We start from the raw sequence: 22886 nt of genomic DNA on the forward strand, positions 1-22886 counted from the left end.
TTGAACCTTTTCCAGTTTCAGCACATCCTTTCTAAGATAAGGAGCCAAAAACAGCTCTCAGTATTCCAAGCGAGGCCTCGCCAGTGCTTTATAAAGCCGCAACATTACATCCTTGCTTCTATATTCCAGCGCTCTTGAAATAAATACTAACATTGCATTTGCCTTCCTCACCACAAACTCAACCTGCAAAGTAACCTTAGGGAATCTTGCACAAGGACTCCCAACTCCCTTTGTGCCTCACTTTTGTGTTTTCTCTCCATTTAAAAAATAGTCAACCCTTTCGTTTCTTCTACCAAAGTGCATAACCATACACTTTCCGACACCTCCCATCTGCCACTTCTTTGCCCATTCTCCTAATTTATCTAACTCATTCTGTAGCCTCTACTTCCTCAAAGCTGCCTGTCCTTCCATCTTCGTATTGTCTGCAAACTTTGCAACAAAGCCATCAATTCTATCATCCAAATCATTGACATATAACGTAAAAAGAATTGGTCACAATACAGACCCTTGTGAAACACCACTAGTCACTGGCAGCGAACTAGAAAAGGCTCCCTTTATTCCCACTCTTTGCCTCCTGATAATCAGCCACTGCTTTATCCGTTGTAGAATCTTTCCTCTAATACTTTGGGCTTGTAGCTTGGGACCATAAGACATAGGAGCAGTATTAGGCTGTTTGGCCCATCAGGTCTGCTCTGCCATTCAATCATGGCTGATCCTTTTTTCCTCTCCTCAACCCCATTCCACGTTCTTCTCCTCATACCCTTTGATGCCATGTTTAATCGGGAACCGATCAATCTCTGCCTTAAATACACCCAACGACTTGGCCTCCACAGCTGCACGTGGTAACAAATTCCACAAATTCACCACCCTCTGGCTAAAGGAATTTCTTTGCATCTCTGTTTTAAATGGGTGCTCCTCTATCCTGAGATTGTGCCCTCTTGTCCTTGGGAACGATCCTTTCCACATCTGTCCAGGCCTTCCAACATTTGAAAGGTTTCAATGAGATTTCCCCCTCATCCTTCTGAATTCCAGCGAGTACAGACCCAGAGCCATCAAACGTTCCTCGTATGATAACCCTTTCATTTCTGTAATCATCCTTGTGAACTGCCTCTGGACCCTCTCCAATGCTAGCACGTCTTTTCATAGATGAGGAGCCCAAAACTGTTCACAATACTCAAGGTGCGGCCTCACCAATGCCTTATAAAGCCTCAGCATCACATCCCTGCTCTTGTAATCAAAACCTCTTGAGATGGATGCGAACATTGCATTTGCCGTCACCACCGACTCAACCTGCAAGTTCCCCTTTAGGGTGTTCTGCACAAGGACCCTCAAGTTCCTTTGCACCTCAAGAATTTTGGATTTTCTCCCCTTTTAGAAAATAGTCTGCAAAGTTGGCAACAACACTACCTATTCCGTCATCTAAATAATTAATATACAGTATAAAAAGAAGTGGTCTCAACACTGACCAATGCGGAACACTGCTAGTCACTACCGGTCAACCAGACCAGGATCCTTTTATTCCCACTTGCTGCCTCCGACCAATCAGCCAATGCCCAAACCATGTTAGTAACTTTCCTGTAATACCATGGACTCCTACTTGTTATTTCTTCAAAGAATTCCAACAGGTTTGGCAGGCAAGATTTTCCCTTAAGGAAACCATGCTGACTTTGCCCTATCTTACCCTGTGGCACCAAGTATGCCATAACCTCATCCTTAACAATTGACTCCAACATCTTCCCACTGAGGTCAGGTTAACTGGTCTATAATTTCATTTCTGTTGCCTTCCTTCTTTCTTAAAGAGTGGAGTGACATTTGTAATTTTCCCGTCTTCTGGCAGCATGCCAGTCCATTGTGTTCTGAACGATGCCTCCACAGTCTCTATTGCTACCTCTTTCAAAACTCTAAGGTAGAGTTCATCTGGTCCAGGTGACTTATGCACCCTTAGTTCTTTCAGCTTTTTGACCACCTTCTCCCTTGTCATAGTCACTGCAGTCACTTCTCTTCCCTCACTCCCTTCAACAACTGGCATACTGCTAGTGTCTTCCACAGTGAAAGCTGATGCAAAATACTCATTTAGCCCATCTGCCATCTCCTTGTCCCCCGTTATTATTTCTCCAGCCTCATTTTCTAGCGGTCCTACATCCACTCTCATCTTTCTTATTTTTTACATAGAAAACCATAGAAAAACTACAGCACAGAAACAGGCCTTTTGGCCCTTCTTGGCTGTGCGGAACCATTTTCTGCCTAGTCCCAGTGAACTGCACACGGACCATATCCCTCCATACACCTCCCAGCCATGTATCTGTCCAATTTATTCTTAAATGTTAAAAAAGAACCCGCATTTACCACCTCGTCTGGGAGCTCATTCCATACTCCCACCACTCTCTGTATGAAGAAGCCCCCCCAATGTTCCCTTTAAACTTTCCCCCCCTCACCCTTAACCCATGTCCTCTGTTTTTTTTCTTCCCTTGCCTCAGTGGAAAAAGCCTGCTTGCATTCACTCTATCTATACCCATCATAATTTTATATACCTCAATCAAATATCCCCTCATTCTTCTACGCTCCAGGGAATAAACCTAACCTATTCAACCTTTCTCTGTAACTGAGTTTCTCAAGTCCCGGCAACATCCTTGTAAACCTTCTCTGCACTCTTTCAACCTTATTTATATCCTTCCTGTAATTTGGTGACCAAAACTGAACACAATACTCCATTCGGCCTCACTAATGCCTTATACAACCTCATCATAACATTCCAGCTCTTGTACTCAATACTTTGATTAATAAAGGCCAATGTACCAAAAGCTCTCTTTACGACCCTATCTATCTGTGACTCCACTTTTAGGGAATTTTGTATCTGTATTCCCAGATCCCTCTGTTCTACTGCACTCCTCAGTGCCTTACCGTTAACCCTGTATGTTCTACCTTGGTTTGTCCTTCCAACGTGCAATACCTCACACTTGTCTGTATTAAACATACTTGAAAAAGCTTTTACTATCCACTTCGATATTGCTTGCTAGCTTGCTTTCATATTTCATCTTTTCCCTTCTGATGATTATTTTAGTTGCTCTATGTAGGTTTTTAAGAGCTTCCCAATACTCTATCTTCCCACTAATTTTTGCTTTACTGCAGCCCTCTCTTTTGTTTTTAACGTTAGCTTTGGCTTTCCTTGTCAGCCATAGTTATACTATTTTGCCAGTTGAGTATTTCTTTGTTTTTGGAATATCTCTGTCCTGCATCTTTCTCATTTTTCCCAGAAACACATAACATTGCTACTCTGCTGTCATCCCTGCCAGCAACTCCTTCCAATTTACTTCAGCCAACTGCTCTCTCATACCACTGTAATTTCCTTTACTCCACTGAAATAATTCTATCTCATAGGCATTCAATGACCTCACTCTCTTGAGATCCATTACCAACCTGATTTTCCCAATTGACCTGCTTGTTAAAATCTCCCATGACTATCATAACGTTACCCTTTTGACCCACCTTTTCTATTTCCTGTTGTAATCTATGGTCCACATCCCAGCTACTGTTGGGAGGCCTCTATATAATGGCCATCACGGTCCTTTTACCCTTGCAAGTTCTTAACTGAACCCACAAGGATTCAACGTCTTCTGATCCTATGTCACATCTTTGTACTGATTTGATGCCATTCTTTACCAGCACAGCCACACCACCCCCTTTGCCTGCCTTCCTATCCCTTTGATACAACATGTTAAACAGCCTGGGCATGTGGCACCTTGTTAAAGGCCTTCTGAAAATCCAAGTACACAATATCAATGGATTCTCGTTTGTCTATCGTACTTGTTATTTGTTCAAAGAATTCCAACAGGTTTGTCAGGCAAATTTTCCCTTGAGGAAACCATGCTTATTATGGCCTATTTCATCATGTGCCTCCAAGTACCCCTAAAACACATTCTTAACAATTAACTCCAACATCTTCCACAGTGCTCCTCTCCCTTTTTCTTTCTTCAGTGATCTTCTGTCCTCTCCTCCCTGAAGCCCCCTTCTCCAGTCATGTATCTCTTTCACCAGTGAACTTTCCAGCCCTTTACTCCACCCCTCTTCCCTTCTCGGTTTCACATATCACCTTGTGTTTCTTCCTCCCCTTCCCCCACCCTTTTACTCTAACTCTTCATCATTTTTTTCTCCAGTCCTGATGAAGGATCTTGGGCCCAAAACATCAACTATTTTCTTTTCCATATCTGCTACCTGGCTACTGAGTTCCTCCAGCATTTTGTGTGTGTTGCTTGGATTTGTTGGTTGAAGATCTGTCTAATGAATGTTATGCTTTATGAAGAGTCAGTTGATTATATTGATGAGGGCAGAGAAGTTTACATGGGTTTCAGTGAGACCTTTGATAGGGTCCCACATGGAAGTCCGTTCCAAAACCCTATATAATATTTGCTATAGCAAATATTGAAAATTGGATCCAAAACTGTTGACAGGGTGTGACAGTGAGGGTTGCATTTGTAACTGGTAGACTGCTCTGGGATGTCCCACAAAGTTTAGTACTTATCTTGTATGCATTAGCGATTTGGATGTGAATGTAGGCATGTGAATTTGCGAATTGTATGATTGGTAGGCATACAAATAAAACAAAAATTAGTACGTGGATAGTGAATGTAGTCTTGTATTATAGAACAATATTGATTCGCAGTTAAGTTGAGCAGAACAATGGCAGATGAAATTTAATCCTCATAAGTGTAATTCATTTAAGGTGTGAGGGCTTCTAATAATTCCAACATATACCAGCAGACCTGTGAGAAATAAGCAGTAACTAGGCCCGTTGGGGCACCCTTTGAGAGAAGGGTAGTGCAGTCTGATGTGACCAGAATGAACATTAAATTTTCCTGAATGCTATTGGTATCGTTTTGCTTTGGAAATTGAAGAAGAAAACCTCAGTTTTTGAAGAAGAACGACGAGTAGCAAGGCAAATATAGCTCCTTAACGAAGGACACTTTTGATGGCATCATTTCCGGTTGATCTGCCGCCCTTGTGCCTGTCATTGTCATTCTGGAGATGTGCAGTCCTTTCATCCGCCATCTCTTCATCTCTTCTGCTGTTTGTTCTTTGTCTCTGGTCCTGGAGACGTGCATTTCTCAGCTCCTTTGTCTCTTCCTCTCTCCTCCTTATATGCCAGATGATGTCATTTTTGAGACATGCCTGCCTCTTCTCCTCTGTCTCTTCTTCTCTTACCTTTTTTGTCCTGACTCTTTGATCATAGGGTCTTGCGGCCCTGGCCTCATCCAACTCTTGTTTTCTTCCTCTCCTTGCCGCTTCCTGACGATGCTTGGCGTCATAATATCCCCCTTCTCTTTCCACATGGCATAATTAGGCTGACCATATTTTCTTTACCCTAATGCTGGGATAGTAAAATCGCAGCCTCCAGGATGCTGATTATTCCTGATGATGTGGTTGGCGCTCTCCTAAATGGACGTGATATAGTCACCGCTGTCCTTTGACTGCAGCAAAGGATTTGATAGGTGTCTTGAAGTACGTCATTACAATAAGAGTTAATTATCTCTTACTGATGGGTCTCAGTTTGATCTGTCCCAATCCTGCACATGCTGATGGTGATTAGCAGAAAGTGACCGCTTGAAAGAGAGCTGCCCTGCCCTTTTGCTCCGGTTGGTGTCACTGCTGTGAGCACCGTGAGTCACTTCTGAGGCTGGCCGTGCGCATGCGTCATGTGGTGTCACGATTTCCATCATGGCTGACATTGGCTCTCGGGTGAAAGCAGGGCTGTTGATTTTCGCAAGTGAGCAATTTTAATCGAATATATAACCCAGAATTTTGCCTGCATTCTGTAAGTTAGTGCATTTTAAGTCGATTTAGCCAAAAATAGTGCCGCTGTAATGCACTGTTTGTGCTAATTGGAGGTCACAAACAGACAAACAGAGCATGAGAGTTTTAGTAGTATATAGATAACAGGGCCAGTCAATTTAGTGAAGACCACATGTAGGATATTTCTCTTGGCTGAGCCTAGAGTAGAACATTATAAAATTTTAGTTCAGCAACAATTGGAATATTGTCTTGCAATTCTAGTTGCCAAACCATAACAAGGACTCGCACTAACAACCAACAAATCCACGCAACACACACAAAACGCTGGAGGAACTAGTAGTCAGGCAGCATATATGGAAAAGAGGGAACTTACAGTAAGTTGCCTGGGATGGAATGTTTCTGTGATGAGAGAATGATATGGCTAGGTTTGCATTCCTTGAAGCAGAGAATTGAGGGAAGATAGAGAGATACACAATTATAAAAGACATTTGTTGGGTAATTGGTAAAAATAAATTTCTCCATAGTAGTGTTTAAGACCAGAGGGCAAAGATCAAAGGTGAGAAGGAAGTGGCTTCGAGGAGATCTGAAGAATTTTCTCCCAGCTGGTTGTTATACTTTCGGAAGTATTAACTGAGAGGACAGTAGAACACTCTTGCAATATTTAAGGAGCATTGGATAAGCATTTGAATCACCAAGGCAGAGTTGGCTATGTGCTATCTGCTGGTAAATTGTATCAGTATCAAAAGGTATTTGATGGTTGGCAGACGATGAATTGGTGACCTGTTTCTGCTTTGAATGACTCTATAAACATAGAAACTTGGGAGCAGGATTAGGCCCTATTCTTACCCTCAAATCCACATGGCACATTCTGCTCTGTCTTATAGTCTATGGGCTTATGGTCTTCAGCCCTTCCTTCCTTGAACCCATCCTTCAAAACAATCATGGATTCTTGTCTACTTCTGTGCACTTTGCCAGCCTTTCCAGATTTGTTGTTTTTTTTAAACTGATCCCTCTCTTGTTAGCATTTGCGACATACTGTTTAAAATTCTCTCAATGTGTTTTGAAAACGCCATAAAGCATAACATTGGCTTGTGTGCACTTCTGAAGTACATCTCTTGATTAACAGGTCAAAATCTTCTTTTTCAGCTTGACCACGAAAAGTGTTGAACACCAAGGTGGCTCTTCTCTAAGATGCTTTATTTGGGTCTGTAGTAACAAAGCTACATAGTAATGACATGTAGATAAAAGCAAGATATTCTGCAGATGCTGAGCAGCACACACAAAATGCTGGAGGAAATCCAGGAAGTCAGGGAGAATCTATAGAGCAGAATGGCTGTTTCCTAGTGGCTACCTACTTCAATTAAATTTCCCATTCCCATTCTAACATATCTGGTGGCCATAGCCTTCTCTACTGTTGCAGATGCAGCACCTCATTTCACCTGGGTAGCCTCCAACCTGATGGCATGAACATTGATTTATCAATGGTCATTTCTTCACGCTCCCTCCTTCTCTTTTTCCATTCTGCAGAATGGTTACCCAGTCCTGATGAAGGGTTTCTGCCTGAAACATTGATTATTTATTTCCCGTCCATGGAACGTGCAGTAGATAAGTTGGTCTTAAGTTTAGTGCTGGGGAGTGCTGATTCCTTGCCCTAATTAATAAATTATTTGATAGGTTTCAATGAGTTCCCCTGTCATTCTTCTAAAATCCAGTGACTACAGACCCAAGAGCTATTAAGTGCTCCTCATATGTTAACCCCTTCATTTCAGGGTTCATTCTCATGAACCTCCTTTGGACCCTCACCAATATCAGCACGTCTTTTCTTAGATAAGGCACTCAGATCTGCTCTGACCAATGCCTTATAAAGCCTCAGCATTACATACTTACTTTTGTATTATATAACCATATAACAATTACAGCACAGAAACAGGCCATCTCGGCCCTTCTAGTCCATGCCGAACTCTTACTCTCACCTAGTCCCACCGACCTGCACTCAGCCCATAACCTTCCATTCCTTTCCTGTCCATATATCTATCCAATTTAACTTTAAAGGACAACATCGAACCTGCCTCAGCCACTTCTGCTGCAAGCTCGTTCCACATAGCTACCACTCTCTGAGTAAAGAAGTTCCGCCTCATGTTACCCCTAAACTTTTGCCCTTTAACTTTCAACTCATGTCCTCTTGTTTGAATCTCCCCCACTCTCAATGGAAAAAGCCTATCCATGTAAACTCTATCTATCCCCCTCATAATTTTAAATACCTCTATCAAGTCCCCCCTCAACCTTCTACACTCCAAAGAATAAAGACCCAACTTGTTCAACCTTTTTCTGTAACTTCGGAGATGAAACCCAGACAACATTCTAGTAAATCTCTTCTGTTCTCTCTCTATTTTGTTAACATCTTTCTTATAATTCGGTGACCAGAACTGTACACAATACTCCAAATTTGCCCTTACCAATGCCTTGTACAATTTTAACATTACATCCCAACTCCTATGCTCACTGCTCTAATTAATAAAGGCAGCATACCAAAAGCTTTCTTCACCACCCTATTCACATGAGATTTCACCTTCAGGGAACTATGCACCATTATTCCGAGATCCCTCTGTTCTACTGCATTCTTCAATGTCCTACCATTTACCATGTATGTCCTATTTTGATTAGTCCTACCAAAATGTAGCACCTCACATTTTTCAGCATTAAATTCCATCTGCCATCTTTCAGCCCACTCTTCTAAGTGGTCTAAATCTCTCTGCAAGCTTTGAAAACCTACTTTATTATCCACAACTCCACCTATCTTAGTATCATCTGCATACTTACTAATCCAATTTACCACTCCATCATCCAGATCATTAATATATGTGACAAGCAACATTGGACCCAGTACAGATCCCTGAGGCACACCACTAGACACCGTCCTACAATCTGACACACAGTTATCCACCACTACTCTCTGGAGTCTCCCATCCAGCCACTGCTGAATCCATTTCACTACTTAGATATTAATACCTAATGATTGAACCTTCCTAACCAACCTTCCGTGTAGAATCTTGTCAAAGGCCTTACTGAAGTCCGTATGGATAACATCCACCACTTTACCCTCATCAACTTTCCTAGTAACCTCATCAAAAAATTAAATAAGATTTGTCAAACATGACCTTCCACGCACAAATCCATGTTGACTGTTCCTAATCAGACCCTGTCTATCCAGATAGTTATATATGCCATCTCTAAGAATACCTTCCATCAATTTACCCACCACTGACGTCAAACTCACAGGCCGGTAATTGCTAGGTTTACTCTTAAGAACCCTTTTTAAACAGTGGATCAACATGAGCAATATGCTAATCCTCTGGCACCATCCCCGTTTCTAATAACATTTGAAATATTTCTGCCAGAGCCCCTACTATTTCCACACTAACTTCCCTCAATGTCCTAGGGGATATCCTGTCCGGATCCGGAGACTTATCCACTTTTATATTCCTTAAAAGTGCCAGTACTTCCTCTTCTTTAATCATCATACTTTCTATAACTACCCTTCTTGTTTCCCTTACCTTACACAATTCAATATCCTTCTCCTTAGTGAATACCGAAGAAAAGAAATTGTTCAAAATCTCCCCCATCTCTTTTGGCTCCGCACATAGCCATCCACTCTGATTCTCTAAGGGACCAATTTTATCCCTCACTATCCTTTTGCTATTAATATAACTGTAGAAACCCTTTGGATTTATTTTCACCTTACTTGTCAAAGCAGCCTCATATCTTAGCTTTTCTAATTTGTTTCTTAAGATTCTTTTTACATTCTTTATTTTCCTCGAGCACCTCATTTACTCCAAGCTGCCTCTATTTATTGTAGACCCCTCTCTTTTTCCAAACCAAGTTTCCAATATCCCTTGAAAACCATGGCTCGCTCAATCTTTTAACCTTTCCTTTCAACCTAACAGGAACATAAAGATCCTGTACCCTCAAAATTTCACCTTTAAATGACCTCCATTTCTCTACTACATCCTTCCCATAAAACACATTGTCCCAATCCACTCCTCCTAAATCCTTTCGCATCTCCTCAAAGTTAACCTTTCTCCAATCAAAAATCTAAACTCCGGGTCCAGTCCTATCCTTCTCCATAATTATATTGAAACTAATGGTATTGTGATCACTGGACCTGGAGTGCTCCCCAACACATACCTCCGTCACCTGCCCTATCGCATTCCCTAACAGCAGATCCAACACTGCCCCTTCTCTAGTTGGTACCTCTATGTACTGCTGCAGAAAACTATCTTACACATATTTGACAAACTCCAAACCATCCAGCCCTTTTACAGAATGGGCTTCCCAATCTATGTGTGGAAAACTAAAATCTCCCACAATCACAACCTTGTGCTTACTACAAATATCTGCTATCTCCTTACAAATTTGCTCCTCCAATTCTCACTCCCCATTAGGTGGTCTATAATACACCCCTGTAAGCGTCACTACACCTTTTCCATTCCTCAATTCCACCCAAATAGCCTCCCTAGACGAGTCCTCTAATCTATCCTGCCAAAGCACTGCTGTTATATTTTCTCTGACAAGCAATGCAACAGCTCCCCCTCTTGCCCCTCCGATTCTATCACACCTGAAGCAACAAAATCCAGGAATATTTAGTCGTCCAGTTTAGTTTTAATTCTAATCCTCTTGAAATGAATGCTAACATTGTATTTGCCTTCCTTACCACTGACTCAACCTACAAGTTAACATTTAGAGAATCCTGCACGTGGACTCTCAAATTCCTTTGCACTCCGATTTTTGAATTTTCTCCCCATTTAGAAAATAGTCCACATCTTTATTCTTTCTTCCAAAGTGCATGATCTTGTACTTAACTACACCATATTATATCTGCCACCTCTTTCCTCATTCCCCATTCCCCCAATCCATGTCCTGCAGGCACTTTGCTTCTTTAACACTACCTGCCCCTCCACCTAACTTTGTATCGTCTACAAACTTTGCCATAAAGTCATCACCATGGCACACCACTGGTCATCAGCAGCTGATCAGTAAAGGCCCCTTGATACCTACTCTTTGCCTCCTGCCAGTCAGCCGATCTTCTATCCATGCCATTGTACCTTTCCTGTAATAAAATGGGATGTTATCTGGTTAAGCAGCCTCATGTGCAGCACCTTGTCAAAGGCATTCTGAAAATCCAAATAAGGTACATCCACTGACTCCACTTTGTCTATCTTACTTGTTATTTCCTTAAAAGAATTCCAACAGATCTGGCAGACAAAATTTCTCCTTCAGAAAACCATGCTGACTTTGGCCTATTTTATCATGCTTCTCCAAGTAGTTTGAAACTTCATCTTTAATAATAGAATCCAACATCTTTCCAGCCACTGAAGCCAGGCTGACTGGCCTATTATTTCCTTTCTTCTGCCTTGTTTGCTTTTTAAAGAATGGAGTGCTATTTGCAATATTCCAGTCCTCAGGAACCATTCCAGAATCTTAGTAATTCTTTTAAGATCATTGCTTATACCACTGCAGTCTCTTCAGCTACTCTTTCAGAACTCTACGGGGTTTAGTCCATCTGGTCCAGGTGATTTGCCTGCCTTTAGACTTTTCAGGTTCCCAAGCACCTTCTCCTTAGTAATAGCAACAGCACTTACTTCTGCCACCTGACATCCTCGAATTTCTGGTATTGTGTTCGTGTCTTCCACAGTGAAGACTGAAGCAAAATGCTTGTTCAGCTCATTTACCATTTCTTTGTCCTCTATTGCTACCTATCCAGCATCATTTTGCCAGCAGTCTGATATCCACACTCATCTCTCTTTTCCTCTTTATACAGTATAGAAACCATAGAAAAAACTACAGCACAGAAACAGGCCTTTTGGCCCTTCTTGGCTATGCCAAACTATTTTCTGCCTGGTTCCACTGACCTGCACACGGACCATATCCCTCCATACAATTCCCATTCATGTATCTGTCTAATTTATTCTTAAATGTTGAAAAAGAACCCACATTTACCACCTCGTCTGGCAGCTCATTCCATACTCCCACCACTCTCTGTGGGAAGAAGCCCCCCCCCCCAATGTTCCCTTTAAACTTTTCCCCCCTCACCCTTAACCCATGTCCTCTGGTTTTTTTCTTCCCTTGCCTCAGTGGAAAAAGCCTGCTTGCATTCACTCTATCTATACCCATCATAATTTTATATACCTCTACCAAATCTCCCCTCATCCTTCTACGCTCCAGGCAATAAAGTCCTAACCTATTCAAACTTTCTCTGTAACTGAGTTTCTCAAGTCCCGGCAACATCCTTGTAAACCTTCTCTGCACTCTTTCAACCTTATTAATATCCTTCCTGTAATTTGGTGACCAAAACTGAACACAATACTCCAGATTCGGCCTCACCAATGCCTTATACAACCTCATCATAACATTCCAGCTCTTATACTCAATACTTTGATTAATGAAGGCCAAAATACCAAAAGCTCTCTTTACAACCCTATCTACCTGTGACGCCACTTTTAGGGAATTTTATATCTGTATTCCCAGATCCCTCTGTTCTACTGCATTCCTCAGTGCCTTACCATTTACCCTGTATGTTCTACCTTGGTTTGTCCTTCCAAAGTGCAATACCTCACATTTGTCTGTATTAAACTTCACCTGCCATTTTTCAGCCCATTTTTCCAGCTGGTCCAAGTCCCTCTGCAGGCTCTGAAAACCTTCCTCACTGTCCACTACACCTCCAATCTTTGTATCATCAGCAAATTTGTTGATCCAATTTACCACATTATCATCCAGATCATTGATATCTCCATGTATACCTAGCGACTGAATTTTCCTAACTAACCTCCCATGCGGGACCTTGCCTTACTGAAGTCCATGTAGACAACATCTACTGCCTTCCCTTCATCCACTTTCCTGGTAACCTCCTCGAAAAACTCCAATAGATTGGTCAAACATGACCTACCACACACAAAGCCATGTTGACTCTCCCTAATAAGTCCCTGTCTATCCAAATGCTTGTAGATTCTGTCTCTTAGTACTCCCTCCAATAAGTTACCCACTGCTGACGTCAAATTTACCGGCCTATAATTTCCCGGATTACTTTTCGATCCTTTTTTTAAACAATGGAACAACATGAGCCACTCTCCAATCCTCCGGCACCTCACCCGTAGACACCAACATTTTAAATATATCTGCCAGGGCCCCTGCAATTTCAACACTAGTCTCCTTCAAAGTCTGAGGGAATACCCTGTCAGGTCCTGGGGATTTATCCATTTTAATTTGCCTCAAGATAGCAAGCACCTCCTCCTTTTCAGTCTGTACAGTTTCCATGATCTCGCTACTTGTTTCCCTTAATTCCATAGACTTCATGCCAGTTTCCTTAGTAAATACAGATGCAAAAAACCTATTTAAGATCTCCCCCCGTTTCTTTTGGTTCTGCACGGAGCCAACCACTCTGATTTTCAAAAGGACCAATTTTATCCCCTACAATCCTTTAACTCTTAATATATCTGTAAAAGCTCTTTGGATTATCCTTCACTTTGACTGCCAAGGCAACCTCATATCTTCTTTTAGCCCGCCTGATTTCTTTCTTAAGTATTTTCTTGCACTCTTTATACTCCTCAAGCACCTTATTTGCTCCGTTTTCTATACATGTCATACTACTCTCTCTTCTTCTTTATCAGAGTTGCAATATCCCTTGAGAACCAAGCTTCCTTATTCCTAATCACTTTGCCTTTAATCCTGACAGGAACATACAAGCTCTGCACTCTCAAAATTTCTCCTTTGAAGGCTTCCCACTTACTGATCACATCCTTGCCAGAGAACAACCTATCCCAATCCACGCTTTTTAGATCCTTTCTCATTTCTTCAAATTCGGCCTTCTTCCAGTTCAGAACCTCAACCCTAGGACCAGATCTATCCTTGTCCATGATCAAGTTGAAGAAACTAATGGTGTTATGATCACTGGAACCAAAGTGCTCCCCTACACAGACTTCCGTCACTTGTCCTAACTTGTTTCCTAACAGGAGATCCAATATTGCATCCCCTCTAGTTGGTCCCTCTATATACTGATTTAGAAAACTTTCCTGAACACATTTTACAAACTCTAAACCATCTAGACCCCTAACAGTATGGGAGTCCCAATCAATGTATGGAAAATTAAAATCCCCTACCACCACAACTTTATGTTTCCTGCAGTTGTCTGCTGTCTCTCTGCAGATTTGCTCTTCCAAGTCTCGTTGACTATTGGGTGGTCTGTAATACAATCCCACTAATGTGGCCATACTTTTCCTGTTTCTCAGCTCCACCCATAAGGACTCAGTAGACAAGCCCTCTAATCTGTCCTGCCTGAGCACTGCTGTAATATTTTCCCTAACAAGCAATGCTACTCCCCCACCTTTCATTCCTCTGCCTCGATCACATCTGAAACATCAGAACCCTGGAATATTAAGCTGCCAGTCCTGCCCCTCCTGTAGCCAAGTTTCACTAATTGCTATAACGTCATAATTCCACGTGTCAATCCACGCCCTCAACTCGGCCGCCTTCCCCACAATACTCCTGCATTGAAATATATACACCTCAGAAGATTTTTACCACCACCCACAACCTTTGTATTTGTGGCTTTGCTTGAACTTTTGACATCATTTATTTTCACCCCAGCCACACTGTCAGCTCTGGCACTCTGGTTCCCATCCCCCTGTAAATCTAGTTTAAAGCCTCCCCAGTATGTCTGAAAATTCTTTTTGTATCTTTTATATTTTTGGCTAGCATACCTTTTATATTTCATTTTTTATCTTTATGGCCCCAGAGAGGACTGTGTTGGTTCCCTTCTCGTTTACCCTGTGTACCTCGGACTTTAGATACAACACTGAGTCGTTTCATCTGCGGAAATTCTCTGATGACTCAGCGATAGTTGGGTGCATGAAGGGAGGGCAGGAGGATGAATACAGGGACCTGGTGGAAGACTTTGTCAAATGGTTCAAGCTGTGTCAATTTGCAGCTGAACATCAGTAAGACAAAGGAGATGGTGATAGATTTTAGGAAGACTGAACCTGCATTGCTCCCTGCTTCTATTGATGGTGAGGACGTGGATGTGGTGATGACCTGCAAGTACTTGTGGGTGCACCTGGATGACAGATTTGAGTGGAGAACCAATACAGAGGCTGTGTACAAGAAGGGCTAGAGTCACATCTACTTCTTGGGGAGACTGAGATCCTTTGGCATATGCAGGCCTCATCTTCACATGTTCTACCAGTCTGTTGTCACCGTTACAGTCTTCTATGCGGTGGTGTGCTGATGTAATGGCATTAACAGGGGTGATGCCAACAGGCTCAATAAACTGATTAGAAAGGCTGGCTCTGTTATAGGAGTCAAACTGGACACACTGGAGGCTGTGGTAGAACAAAGGACCCTACGGAAAATCCTGACAATTCTAGACAATGTTTCTCACGCTCTGCATGAACAGAGGAGCACTTTTAGAAATAACCTAAGACAACTGCGCTGCTGTAAAAAGTGCTATATGAGGTCATTCTTGAAGGCAGCCTTTAGGCTCTATAATGAGTCAACCTATAACCAGGGAAGTGATGACTTCCCTCCTGTTCGACTGTTTGTGGTAACTTATTTTTTATTCTCTCTACTTCTTTTCTAACGTGTATGTCTGTGCACTTGTAACGCTACTGTGACACTGTAATTTCCTTTGGGATCAATGAAGTATCTATATTTTTAGTGGCCTTCTGTTATTTTTAAAAGCTTCCCAATCCTCTACCTTCCCACTAATTTTTGTGAATTTGTATCTCCTCTTTTTAGCTTTTATGCTGTCTTTGACTTCCCTTGTCAGCCAAGGTTGCCTCATGCTCCCTTTAGGATACTACTTCATCTTTTGGGATGTATCTTTCCTGCACCTCCAGAACTTCCCCAGAAATTCCAGCTATTGCTGTTTTGCCATCGAGTCCCCTTCCAATCAACTTAAGCCAGCTCCTCACTCATGCCTCTGTAATTCTCTTTACTCCACTGTTAACGCTGATACATTGGATTATTAGCTTCTCCTTCTTAAACTGTGGGGTAAATTAGGATCACCTCTTCCCAAGGGTTCCTTTACCTTTAGCTCCCTAATCAAATCTGGATCATTACATAACACCAATTTAGAATTGCCATTCCCCTAGTGGGCGCAAGTACAAACTACTCTAAAAAGCCGTCTCATGGGCATTCTACAGTTTCCCTTTCTTGTGGTCCAGCATCAACCTGATTTTCCTAATTTATCTGCATACTGGAATCTCCATGATTATCACAACATTTCCCTTTTTACAGGCCTTTTCTATTTCCATTGTAATTTGCAGTCCACATCCTGACTAATGTTTGGAGGCCTGCATATAACTCTCATCAAGGTCTTTTTACCGTTGCAGTTTCTTAACTCTACCCACAAGGATTCTACATCTTCGGATCTTAAGTCACCTCTTTCTAAAAATTTGATTGCATTTTTTACCAACAGAGCCACCCACTCTCTCTGCCTACCTGCCTGTCCATCCGATATCCTTGGATGTTAAGTTCTCAACTATGAACTTCTTTCAGCCACAACTTAGAGATGCCCACAACAACATACCTGCCAATTTCTAACTGCGCTATAAGGTCATCTCCCCTATTCTGTTTACTGCATGCATTCAAATTTAACACCTTCAGTCCTGTATCCATTACCCTTTTTGAAGTTGCCCTCCTGTGACACTTTTATCTCATCCCATTGACTGCAATTTTGCCCCATCATCTGCCTGTTGTTCCTCACAGTCTCACTGCATACTGTATTATAGTTGTACACCAACTGCCCCATCCTCAGTCCTTTCAATCTTGTTCCTATGCTCCTGTCAAATTAGTTTGGATCCTCCCCAACAGCTCTAGCAAATCTGCCCACAAGAAGATTGGCCCCTTTCTGATTCAGAGGTAATATGTCCTTTTTGTACAGGTTATAACTTCCCCAGAAGAAATCCCAATGATCCAGAAATCTGAAATGCTGCCCCCTGCATCAATTCCTCAGTCACACATTCATCTGCCAAATCATCCTACTCTTACCCTCATTGCCACATGACACAGACATTGCTACCCTGGAGGTCCTGCTTTTGAACTTTCTGCCTAATTCCTTATACTCTTTCTTCAGGACCTCCTCCCTTTTCCTAGCTTTGCTATTAGTACCAATATGTTCCTCGACTTCCAGCTGTTAACCCTCCCAATGCAGTGGACCCAATCTGAGACATCCCTGATCCTGGCACGTGGGAAGCAATATACCATCCGGGTGTCTCTTTTACAACTACAGAATCTGCTTTCTGCGCCTCTGTTTTTGGAATCCTCTATCACTTCGGCACTCCTTTTCTCCCCCCTTTTCTCCCCCCTTTTCTTCTGAGCCACAGAGACAGACTGGATGCCAGAGATCTGCTTTCAGTTGCTTTCCGCTGATACGTTATTTCTCTCCCCCCACCCAGCCCATCCCAACAGTCTCAAAAATGGTATATTTATTATTGAGGGGAATGGCCCTAATCAGACTATGCTCTCCAAATGCTCGTAAATCCTTTCACTAAGATCTTCAAAAATTTGTCTACCACTGAAGTAAGACTCGATGGTTAAAATGTCTACTCAATAGGTATAACTGCTATCAATTTGCGTAATTGTGCAATGTATCTGTAAATGTAGGTAGAACAATGTTGTAACAAATTGCCCTATTCTACAGACTGATTTATTAATTTTGTAGTGGAACCCACAATAACTGTGGGGGCTGGCCCTGAACCACTTGTAGATGGCGCCAATGCGACAGTTGCAGCAGTATGCACAGCAGCTAATGGAAAACCTGAAGCAATTGTTTCCTGGGAAAGTGATCTTATTGGAGAACAGGAGCTGACAAAAATTTCTGCTCCAAATGAAACTGTCACTGTTATCAATCAGTTCAAGATCATTCCATCCCGATTTGTGAGGAAGAGACCAATTACCTGCATAGTGAGCCATCCGCCATTGAATACCACTGTTCGGGTGCCATATGCCTTGGATGTACAGTGTAAGTACTTGGATTTCTAAATTGTATATTTAAAGCTCTATGAATCTAAACTGTAAATTTGATTTAAGAAATAATATTACTGTTTACACATGATTGCTGTAAGTAGCACACATAAAAGTTGCTGGTGAACTCAGCAGGCCAGGCAGCATCTCTAGGAAGAGGTACAGTCGACGTTTCGGGCCGAGACCCTTTGTCAGGACTAACTGAAAGAAGAGCTAGTAAGATCTCTTACTAGCTCTTCTTTCAGTTAGTCCTGACGAAATGTCGACAGTACCTCTTCCTAGAGATGCTGCCTGGCCTGCTGCGTTCACCAGCAACTTTTATGTGCGTTGCTCGAAATTCCGGCATCTGCAGATTTCCTCGTGATTGCTGTAAGTAGGTTTATTTTAAATGTATGGGAAAATGTATTAAACTTAAATAGTAGAATTTTATATTGGTTTTTGAGGGACTGATATTTTCCAGCTTGCTTTTTTCAGCAGCAAAGAAAAATGAGGGGTAGGGCTAACAATAAGCAGAAAAGAAATAGCAAATAAAGTTGAAGAGGAGCATGGTTAGAGAATAATCTTGTTACCAAGCTGAATCATCTGGCAGTAGAATCCTCGAAGGCAATGGCACAGTGGAGGCAAGATCAATTACAATTTTTAGATATGGACCATGTTGCAAGGCAAGTAAGTGTACACACACACATATATCATAGAATGTTATAGAACAAAAAGGCTGTCTGCTGTACTCTTCCCAGTGCATTTGAATGAGGTCATCTTGGTAACATGGCAGGATTATGAATTATAGACCAAAAATTTTGAATTAATTGAGCCTCAAACATACTCTTTTATTCCAGTTTCCACAAATGCTATGTTCTGCATCTCTCCCTTTGTCTTCCTTTATTTACATCTCTTTCAACAAGTCAACTGCATTTAACAACCTTCACCACTGTCACAGCCAGTGCCAGCACCTTCTGTGGCATTCTGTTTCTCTTGGTTTTCTACCCTCCCATAGGCTTTCCCTTTTGCTTTCTACATTACTTTCTTTTGTACAACCTAAAGCATCCATGTTCTCTAACTTTCAAAGGTCATCTGCCTGAAATATTAACTGTTTCCCTGTCTGCCTTGACATGTTGAGTATGTCCAGTTTTGTTATTGCCTTGATGTAATTATCTGGTCCATATGCAAATGGTGGATCATGGAAAGGACAGTTTTGAATGTCATAGTCATAGTCATACTTTATTGATCCCGGAGGAAATTGATTTTCGTTACAGTTGCACCATAAATAATAAATAGTAATATTACTATTAGTAAATAGTAAATAGTAATTGTCATTCAAATAATAAATAGTAATAGAATAGTAATAGAAAATAGTAATAAATAGTTAAATAGTAATATGTAAATTATGAAATAAGTCCAGGACCAGCCTATCGGCTCAGGGTGAGGTCTGTAGAACAATCTTTCCGTCAACATGAAAGTCAGATAAATTTGTAAGCTGCTTTAGTACAACACAGCTAGTCAGAGTAAAGTTTACACTGCTCAGCAATGTGTATTTACATACAGTTGCAAGAAAAAGTTTGTGAACCGTTTGCAATTACCTGGTTTTCTGCGATAGTTATTCATAAATGGGTGATCATGATTGTGCAGCCAAGTTTCCATCAAACTCAATATATAAGTTTGCTGATAACACAACAATTGTAGGCCGTATCTCGGGTAATGATGAGTTTGAGTACAGAGAGGAAATTAAGAACCTGGTGGCATGGTGCGAAGACAATAACCTATCCCTCAACATCAGCAAGACGAAGGAATTGGTTGTTGTCTTCAGCAGGGGTAGCGGACCGCAGGACCCAATTTACATCGGTGGTGCGCAAGTGGAACAGGTCAAAAGCTGTAAGTTCCTCGGGGTCAATATCACAAATGACCTGACCTGGTCCAACCAAGCAGAGTCCACTGCCAAGAAGGCCCACCAGCGCCTTTTCTTCGTGAGAAAACTAAAGAAATTTGGCCTGTCCCCTAAAACCCTCACTAATTTTTATAGATGCACCGTAGAAAGCATTCTTCTAGGGTGCATCACAACCTGGTATGGAAGTTGTCCTGTCCAAGACCGAAAGAAGCTGCAGAAGATCGTGAACACAGCGCAGCACGTCACACAAACCAGTCTCCCGTCCATGGACTCACTTTACACCATACGCTGTTGGAACAGCGCTGCCAGGATAATCAAGGACACAACCCACCCAGCCAACAGACTTTTCATCCCTCTTCCCTCCGGGAGAAGGTTCAGGAGCTTGAAGACTTGTACGGCCAGATTTGGGAAGAGCTTCTTTCCAACTGTGATAAGACTGGTGAACGGATCCTGACCCGGATCTGGGCCGTACCCTCCAAATATCCAGACCTGCCTCTCGGTTTTTTTGCACTACCTTACTTCCCATTTTTCTATTTTCTATTTATGATGTATAATTTAAATTTTTTAATATTTACTCATTTTAACTATTTTTAATATTTAATATTTGTAATCCAGGGAGTGTGAAGTGCAGAATCAAATATTGCTGTGATGATTGTACATTCTAGTACCAATTGTTTGGTGACAATAAAGTATAAAGTATCTTCATCAAAGTCGCAATAATTGACAAACGCAGTTGGTCTGAACTAATAACACACATAACAATTGTACTTTTTATGTCTTTATTGAACACATTGTTTAATCATTCACAGTCCAGGCGAGGAAAAAGTATGTGACTCCTTGTATTTAATAACTGGTAGAACCCCTTTTAGCAGCAATAATCTCCACCAGATGTTTCCTGTAGCTGCTGATCTGACTTGCACAATGGTGAGGAGGAATTTTAGACCCCTCCTCCATACAAAATTGTTTCAGTTCATCAATATTTCTAGGATACCTTGTATGAACAGCCCTTTTCAGGTCATGCCACAGCACCTCAATTGGGTTAAGCTCTGGACTATTACTTGGCCATTCCAAAACGCAAATTTTCTTTTTTTATGAACCATTCTGTTGTTGATTTTCTCTTGTGTTTCGGATCATTATCTTGTTGCATCATCCAACTTCTAATAAGCTTCAGGTGAGGGACTGCTGCCTTGACGTTCTCCTGTAAAATGTCTTGAATTCATTGTTCCCTCATCCATTGCAAGCTGTCCAGGCACTGAGGCAGCAAAGCTGCCCCAAAGCATGATGTTCCTTCCACCATGCTTCACAGTTGGGATGAGTTTTGGTGTTGATGTGCAGTGTCCTTTTTTCTCCAAACACAGTAATATAGATTTCTGCCAAAATGTTCAACATTTATCTCATCTGTCCACAGAACATTGTCCCAGAAGCATTGTGGAACATCCACATGGTCTTTTGCAAACTTGAGACATGCAGCAAAGTTGTCTTTTTCTTGGAGAGCAGTGGTTTCCTCCATGGTGCCCTACCATGAACACCATTCTTCGGTATTTTTCTGATAGTGGACACATGAAAAGAGACTTTAGCAAGTTCCAGAGGTTTCTATGTGTTTGTTGCTGTTACCCTTGGTTTCTTTTTCACTTCCTTCAGCCTTGCACGTTATGCTCTTGGTGTGACCTTTGCAGGATGTCCATTCATAGGGAGAGTAGCAACAGTACTGAGTTTCCTCCATTTGTAGACAATTTCTCTCACTGTAGACTGATGAACACTCAGGTCTTTAGTTACTTGTTACATACACCTGTTAGGGTGCTTTCTCCAGTTACCTTATAGGGTAACCATAGCCTTCAGCCAGGAGCAGATGTCATCAGGTGGTTCCCAACCTTCACAGAGTGTTCGACCCTTAACCATGACACTCTCCAGTTGGTGGGCTGGCAGTGGTGGCCAAATCACTGCCCATCTGCTCCTGGCTTCCAGCTCTCCTCCTCTCGCCTACTCCAAATCCAACAAGAGGCTTGTTCTGCCTCTTCCCTCATCCTACGAGCTGCTTGTTGTTTAGCTTCTTTCGTCCAGGCCCAGATCTGACAACAACCGCCATGCTAATTTGGCTGGGAAACCTCTGCAGCCAGTCTCCACAGGGAACAACCATGCCTGCCTTCCCTTGTCTTTACACTCCTGCACTAAGGGCTGGTACTTCAAGGCCTTTCTCTCGTGGGCCTCTTCCCATCCCTCTTCCCACCCCTCTTCCCACTGCACAGTCAGCTCAACTAGAATTATTTTCTTGTCTTCGGTTGACCACAGTACAATGTTTGGGCGCAGGGTTGTGTGCACCACATCCGGGAACTGCAACCTCCTTCCCACATCGACCCTCATCTCCCAGGACCTGGCAGTTAGCAGCAGATTGGGCTTTGGTTGTTTGCAACTCTCTACAATTCTTCTAAGGTACTCTGAAAGTTGTTTTGATCTAGGCATGGTGCACATGAACAGACTTTTTTTGAGAAGAGCAGGCTCTGTCAGTAAGACTTTGTGCGTCCTTTTTATAGGGCAGGACACCTCTACAACCCACACCTCCAATCTCATCTCATTGATTGAGACACCTGACTCCAAATGGCTTTTCTAGAAGGCTTTACGCCAGAGATTCACATATTTTTTTGAACCTAGACTGTGATTGTTTAAATGGTGTACTCAATATTGACGAGAAGTAGTACAGTTGTTTGGGTGTTTTTAGGCAGATTGAGTTTGTCACAGTTAGCACAGAACACCCCTGTGGCCATTCCCCTCAAAAATAGTTATACTGCTGTGGGGGATGACCTCCCAGGGGAATGCCATGGAGACCAGGTTACTGACATTGAACATAGGTCCATGGTGCAGAAGGGAAAGAGGGAGAAGAGGGGAACGATAGTGATAAGGGACTCAACAGACAGGAGATTCTGTGGACATGAGTGGGACACCCGGATGTTATGTTTCCTCCCAGGTGCAAGGGTCAGGGACACCTTGGATCATGTCCACAACATTTTGGAAAGAGAGAGAGAGCAGCCAGGTATCTTGGTACATATTGATACAATGACATAGGAAGGAAAAGCAAAGAGGACCTGAAAAGAGAATTCAGAGAGCTAGGTAGAAAGCTGAGAAGCAGAACCTCCTGGGTAGTAATTTCTGGATTGCTGACTATGCCACGTGCAAGTGAGGGTAGAAACAGGATGATTTGACAAAT

General features: G+C 42.1%; 1 protein-coding gene across 4 annotated transcripts in view; it reads left to right on the top strand.

The window, feature by feature from the left end:
* nectin3b (nectin cell adhesion molecule 3b) overlaps positions 1–22886 on the top strand; it is a 184237-nt gene that overhangs the window by 101961 nt on the left and 59390 nt on the right. For 3 of the 4 annotated variants that reach the window (XR_011886601.1, XM_072263517.1, XM_072263518.1), the window contains exon 3: positions 17501–17800. The exons of the other annotated variant lie outside the window; for it this stretch is intronic. Coding sequence is in view for 2 of the 3 variants with exons in the window: in XM_072263517.1 (XP_072119618.1) it covers positions 17501–17800 (300 nt within the window). In the remaining variant the exon portion in view is untranslated. The remainder of the gene's footprint in view (positions 1–17500; positions 17801–22886) is intronic. 4 annotated transcript variants of the gene reach the window in all.

The sequence above is a fragment of the Mobula birostris genome, chromosome 7 (assembly GCF_030028105.1).
Source record: "Mobula birostris isolate sMobBir1 chromosome 7, sMobBir1.hap1, whole genome shotgun sequence".
Lineage (NCBI taxonomy): Eukaryota > Metazoa > Chordata > Chondrichthyes > Myliobatiformes > Myliobatidae > Mobula > Mobula birostris.